At 39.2% G+C, this 6,897-nt stretch overlaps 1 protein-coding gene across 1 annotated transcript; it reads left to right on the forward strand.

Moving 5' to 3' along the window:
* Nucleotides 1-5,667: 5,667 nt before the first annotated feature.
* Nucleotides 5,668-6,597, forward strand: LOC101709414 (olfactory receptor 2G3-like; the record flags this gene model as incomplete). The annotated part of the gene is made up of 1 exon (XM_013069391.3): nt 5,668-6,597. A coding segment is annotated over one exon (930 nt), but the record flags the coding sequence as incomplete, so codon positions are not given.
* Nucleotides 6,598-6,897: the final 300 nt, after the last annotated feature.

Here is a 6,897-nt window from a genome sequence, read left to right on the forward strand (position 1 = left end):
TACAGAGGATTTTTTTAGCACTAGAGAAGGAAATCTGCTATCGATGAGATAATCCTTTCTGCTTGACAGTGTCTGTTTTCAGTTTCTTCTGTATTGCATGATGATCATTGGTTTATGGCAGTGGTGGCTAACTTGTGACACCAATGGTATTTGTTGTTCTTTTAAGACAGAAGATGATCTTATATGATTGTTTTCTTTTTCTAAACCAAAACCTCAGTATCAAGGTTATGGTGCAGTATAGGCACTATGTGATAAATAAGTAGGTTTTTTTGTTTGTTTGTTTTTGGGGGTTTTTTTTGCAGTTTGGGCACTCATCTCTAAAAGATTCACCATCACTGGCTTAGGTCAATGACAGAGACTTCTGGCACCCATCAATAACTGAATGTCCCTGTAAATCTCTTAACACAGTGTCCTCTGTCTTGAAGGGAGGATGAGTTGTATAAATGCATCGCTACTCAACTCTGTGTTGCTGTTTGCAGACTCTCCCTACAAGGCTAACATGCTGATGTGAGAGACCCAAAGCAATCTAATCCAAAGTTTTAAGGTACTAAAGACAGAAAGAACTGAAGAGCAAGCTTTGTATTGCTTTCATTGCTTCTTATACCACCATAGGACCAAGTGAAGAGTGCTGTTTTTTAGAAAAAGCTTTTAAGTCCCAACTGCCTCAGAAGAAAACACAGATCATGGTTTTCATGAGTTGCAGGATAAGTTCTCAAGAGTGTACCTGGCCTTGTCCCCATGAAGGTCTCCAAGGACCTCAATACTGCTGATCGCACCTTCACAAAATGCTTCTGGGCCATTTATTTAGTCATCTCCTCTGGATTACTCAGGGTTTATCATGAAACTCAGTGAATATTTAATCCCCAACTTTTGAACTGTTGTATAATATCTCTCTTCACATACAGTGAAAAATTTCAAATTATTAGTAATTTTTCTATGAATGTAAACATTTGCAAGTTTATTAAAATATTATAGTTTAATATATATAAACCTTAAAAATTAAACACATGTCATAATGTGAATTGCACATTTCCAGCTGCTATTCTAGAATTCACTTTCCAGAATAAGGAGGATTGGAATTTCCAATGATTCATTCTTGTTTCCTTTCATTTTAAACATAAAGAAAAATAATATTATTCCTAACAAGTCTATAGAGAAATTCAAATGTAGAACACATATTGGAAAGAAGCAGCAAACTTGAGAACAGGACAATCAAAAGTGTCAAGTCTGAAGAATAGAGAATAAGATTGCAGAAGAGCGGACAGACACAAGGACCTGTTGGACATAATGAAGCAGACCAACATGGCATTATGGGAGAGTCCAAAAAAGAGAGAAAGGACAAGGGAACATTTGAGGAAAAGCTAGCACTCAACTTTCTGAGATAATGAAGAATGAGAATATAAACATTCCAGAAATTCAACAACTACAAGAAGAATGTGCACAAGCAGATTCACACAATCCATAAAATCACCCAAAAGATCAAAGAAAAGGAGTAGAAAATGAAAACAGTAAGAGTGAGGATGACTTTTCACATCCAAGCAATCTGAAGATATCATAGGGAGCCTTCTCCTCATAAATGTGATTAACATGAAATAACAGCATTGGTGAAAATGAGAAATATTGGAGGCCTCGGGCACTGTGGTGGGAATTTAAAATGGTACACCTGGGATAGAACACAGCAAAAACAGATGCAAATGAAACAACATGTGATCAAAGAACTTTACTTCCAATTATGTCCTCAAAAGTATTGAGAGCAGAGTCTTTCAGAGGCATTTGGGCACCATTGAAATCAGAAACACTACTTGCAATAACAAAAGTATGGAAGCTTCCAAAGATGTATTGACAAATGAAGGCATAAGCAAAATGTAGCAATTACATAGAAGGCAAATGTACTCTAACTTTAAAATCATAGGAAATTCTCAGAACTACAACATGGATGAATCTCCACAACATCAAAAACTCCAGGGTTCCCTAACCCCCAAAACACAGACTTGCAACACCCCATGGTCTGTTAGCCAAGCTGGACAAAAGGAGGTGCACAGCATGGGAGAAACTGAAGCTTCATCTCTTTCTGCAGTGCTCACTATCTCTGCCATGACCACCTGAGCTCTGGCTCCTATCAGATCAACATGGCGTTAGATTCTCTTTGGAGCATCAACCCTAAAGTGGAGTGCACATGCAAGTGATCTGGGTTGCCTGTTCCCCATGGGAATGTAAAGCCTTGGGATAAGAGGAGGAGTTGAGGGGCTGATGCTAGCACTGGAGAGCAGCTGCAAATACAGATGAATGTTAGCAGTGATATTTGACTACAGAGACTATGATAAATCAATTGCTTTGAGATTCAAATGAAAACCCTACCAGTAATCGACAATTAAACTTCATGTGGTGTCAGACTTTATAGAAGCTGTGGGTTCATGTCCTTCAGTTGTAAACCTGCACCTGGTTGCAGCTTTTAAGTCAAATCCAACACTTACTGTATCTATGCATGGCTCACCTTTTATTTACCACATTCAACTGTGTTTCTTTCATATGCTATGTACTTGTCCCAGCCACAGATTTGATAAGCTCACAACCACCCCTAGCTACAGTGAATACAAAACAAATTCATGAGACAGCTTCTTTAAAAGAGGGAAAGATTCAATGACCAGACAGCATAAGATTCTAAGAAAGCTAACAGACAGAAAGCTGCATTTAAAAGTAAATACCAAGAATACTGTTTACATTGCGGCTTCATTGAAAGAAGTGATTTACATTCTCTAAGCCCACTTTGTATAATACGTACTGACCAGCTATCCAACTAAGCTATGAAAACTTCAAATCCTCTGCCACATGGAATCCAAACACACTAAATTCAAAAACAAGGCTTTAGAATTCTTCAGAAGAAAAAATATGAACCTGAAGAAGAGAAATTGCAGAAGGCTCCACTTCATCAAATGTGTCTGCAGTGAGAGCATCATTTGCAGTGGCTGACCACATTGGTAATGCTGAGAAAGAAGCCCTTTGGTATTGGTAAAGAGTTGATTCTGCCTGCTGCCAAAGACAATTGTCTGGAAGTTTAAGGTCAGGCTGCAGTTCAAAAGATGGGATGTGTTCCTCATTTGGCTAGCATCATTTATAGACAAATTGATAAGTAGCAGAGGACATCAAGGCACCATATTTAGAGAGGATTGATGAATCACTTGGGCTCAATTTACATTGACTACTCTGCTGATGGTAACAACACAGCAACAATGATTGTTTTTGTGCAATAAGTTTTTCAGTATGGTGTACATAAAGATATGTTAGGTACACTATTGTTGCCAATCAATACTTAAAGCAGCAAAAATACTCAAATCTAGCAGGAAAATTGAATTTGTCATTTCACTGGGATATGTATGAACAGAGTTGCTATCAAGACTGCATGGCTTTTTGGGTTCACTACTTGTGTAAAGGAAGTCACTTTTGCATGTGAGTCTATGCCTTGGTGATCTGCTGAGAAAGGCTGGGTAGACAAACAGTGTCACCTGAATTAAGCAATGTTTTTCAAGAGTGATAATATTAATAACCACACTAAAGTACACACTTTCACCTCATATCTGTGCTCACAGGTATCTGAGGACGTGGACACTGGGCACATATGCTTTTTCTTACACAAAGAAAGGATGTGATTTCTAAATGTTGATCAGTGGCCATTGGTTTTGAGCTATAAAAGCTGCTCTACAGATTTTTTGAGAAAAAAAATCACCATCATTTGCACATTTTGGTGACATCACTTAGGAGAAAACACTTGCTTCTTCATATGATATATTCAACCTGCTCAATAAACTCAATCTATCAGTTCAGGAGTGAGAATAACTGTGTTCAAGTCAGCTGATAAAGTGATTGTATTCAAATCCAAACTTGAATCAAGGGAGTGATGAGTAAACATTGGATTTTTCTACATGTTTCAAATGTTAGCAGAAATTTAAAAAAAAAAATTGACCCAGAGCCTTCTTTTTGCCATCTTATTCATGATCACCTATCTAGCTTTCAAAAGACTTCATTCCCAAGCACAGGAGAACCCCAATCTGGGTGGGGGAAAATGGATCCATTACCTATTCATGAATACACTGGATTATACAACTTTCTTCCTGCTAGAAGATCAACTGCTTGAAATCACAAATGATGGTGGCTTTAACATTAAGTTTGAGAAAAACTTAAAATTACCATGCATTCTGAATTAAAGCCAAAGTGGAATAGCCTGATATTACCACAAAACTTTTAAAAACATGCTTCCATTTCCAACATCCTGTGTTTGTAGAGGAGGGTTTTCTTCAATGACCACAAACAAATTGATATTATGAAGTAGACAGCACTTAAGCAAAACATTCCATGTGTCACTGTCTCCCATTACCTTTAGATGGGACTGTCCAGTTGCAGGAAAACAATTACATGTCTCCCACATATTTTGCATTATGGTACACTCTATAATTATTTCATCACAATGTAATAATAATATAAATGAAGTACATAATAAATGTAATATACCTGAATCATCCCAAAACCACCCCCAACCACCACAGTCCATAGAAAAATCATTTGCATCAAACCAGTCTCTGGTACCAAAAAGTTTGTGGACTGCTTATATGTGTTAAGTAAGCCAACACAATATTGTAAATAATAGTGTTTCATTTCTCTGAGCTATTTACAGAAGCCAAAACTGTAGTGTATGAAGGAGAATGATGAGTGCCAGAGTTGGAGAGGGAGTATGGAGGTACTGTTTCCTGATCTCGGTCTTGTAAAATAGAAAGTTGTGGTAGGTAAAAAAAAAATGTGAAGGAACCCAACAAGATTCAGCAGTGTGCTTGAAAGTTCTTTAAATAGGGCCAGAGATTTACCTCAGTGGTGCTGCCGCCTGTCTTGCAAGCACCAGGTCCCTAGTTTGATCCCTGGTACCAAAAAAAATTAAATTATTTGTATAGAGAAAGATGTTACATGAATTGTGCAATGCAAAAATGGGGTGCAGATAGTTAATTCCCTAGAAGGACCCAATTTAATGGCCTCCTCTCCCACAGAAATTTACAGCCACAGTGAACCACTTTTCCTCTCTCAAACTCCACTGAGTCCTACTGAGACCTAGGATCCCTCACCCTTCTGGACTGAGAAAAAACATGAGGCAGAGTCATCTTACACAACATTCCTGCAAGCAGTGTCCTAAATGCAAGGGACCACACAGCCTTCTCTACATGACTAAAGAACATGACAATCAATGAATGGAAGTGGGAGATTTTTTAAAAAGGGAGAGTTGGGGAAACAGAAAGTGATAGATATCCTAATATAAAAAGATAACTAGTTCAGTGGATTCAACCCTACATAGAATATTTCTTGACCACCACCTGCCCCACAAGTGGAAAGATTCAAGTTCACCCCCATGTACCAAAAAAAAAAAAAAGAATTTCTCACCATGTCTTTGTCCAACTTTATGCTGAATTTCAAGTCGCAGGTAAGGATAGTATTATCTACACATTCAAGAATTTTTCTGAACAGTTATGGGAATTTTTATAACCCAAATAAAGAGAAAAGTTGAGGGTGCTGCTGTGAAATTATTAAAATTGAAAAATGTTGCAAATCTTCAGATGTTGTCTCTTTCCATCTAGGCATATATAAGGCAAGTGTCATGGAAAGTGAAATTGTGACTTTTCACGTACTTTTGTCTTGCTGGGATTCTCAGAATTTCTGTGGCTGGAGAGGCTTCTCTTCGCAGTGGTCCTGGTCTCCTACATCCTCACCCTTGTGGGGAACAGCTCCATCATGCTCCTCTCCCTGGTGGACCCCAGACTCCAGACATCCATGTACTTCTTCCTTGACAACCTCTCTCTGCTGGACCTTGGTATCACCTGCACCATTGTGCTCCAGCTTCTGACCAACCTGTGGGGACCAGACAAGACAATTACTGCATGGGGCTGCATCACACAGCTCTATGTTTACACATGGGTGGGCACCACAGAATGTGCCCTTCTGGCCATGATGACCATTGATCCTTATGTGGCCATCTGCCAGCCACTCCAGTACATTCTCATCATGCGCACCTCAGTGTGCATGCAGATGGCAGCTGCATGCTGGTCCAGTGGCCTGGCCAATGCTCTGCTCCAAGCCACACTCACTGTCCAGCTCCCACTCTGTAGGCACCACACCCTGGACCACTTCTTCTGTGAGATACCTATGCTCATCAAGCTGGCCTGTGGGGACACCTCTGCTAATGACCTGGCCCTGGCTATAGGAGCCATCCTTTTTGCACTACTGTCTCCCATACTAGTACTCATCTCCTACACCCTCATTGCCAGGGCTGTACTTAAATTACCTTCAGCTGAAGGAAGGCACAAGGCCCTCAGCACCTGCAGTTCCCACTTGCTGGCGGTCACTATGTACGTTGCCCCTGCCATGTACATGTACCTCCAGTCCCCTGCTCACAGCACCCAGGCCAAGTTCTTGTCTTTCTTCTACTGTGTTATGACCCCAGTGCTAAACCCATTCATCTACACCCTGAGAAACAAGGATGTGAAGAGAGCATGGAAGAGGATCCTGCAATCCCAGGGTGGGGTGCAGTCTTTAAAAGCTAGATGCAAGATACAAAATTAAATAGAGATTTTGAAAGTGGAGAAGGGAAAAAGGTTTTGAGTGAGGAAACAGGAGGGGAAGAGGACAATAAAGAAGTAATATATGTTACATATATGTCCAAATTACTCATGATGAACCTAACCATTATGTACTGAAAAACATGTGCTATTAAAAAAAAAATCAAAAGATTTTCTATACACCAATAAAGAACTAAATAAAAAAGAAATCAGAAAAATAATTCCATTCAAAATAGCTTGAAAATAATAAAATATCCAAGGATCAATCCAATGAAGGATGGTAAAGCCTTCCACAATGAAAATT

This window comes from Heterocephalus glaber, unplaced genomic scaffold (genome assembly GCF_053883595.1).
Source record: "Heterocephalus glaber isolate CG9 unplaced genomic scaffold, H.glaber_assembly_v1.0 deba00001806, whole genome shotgun sequence".
NCBI lineage: Eukaryota > Metazoa > Chordata > Mammalia > Rodentia > Bathyergidae > Heterocephalus > Heterocephalus glaber.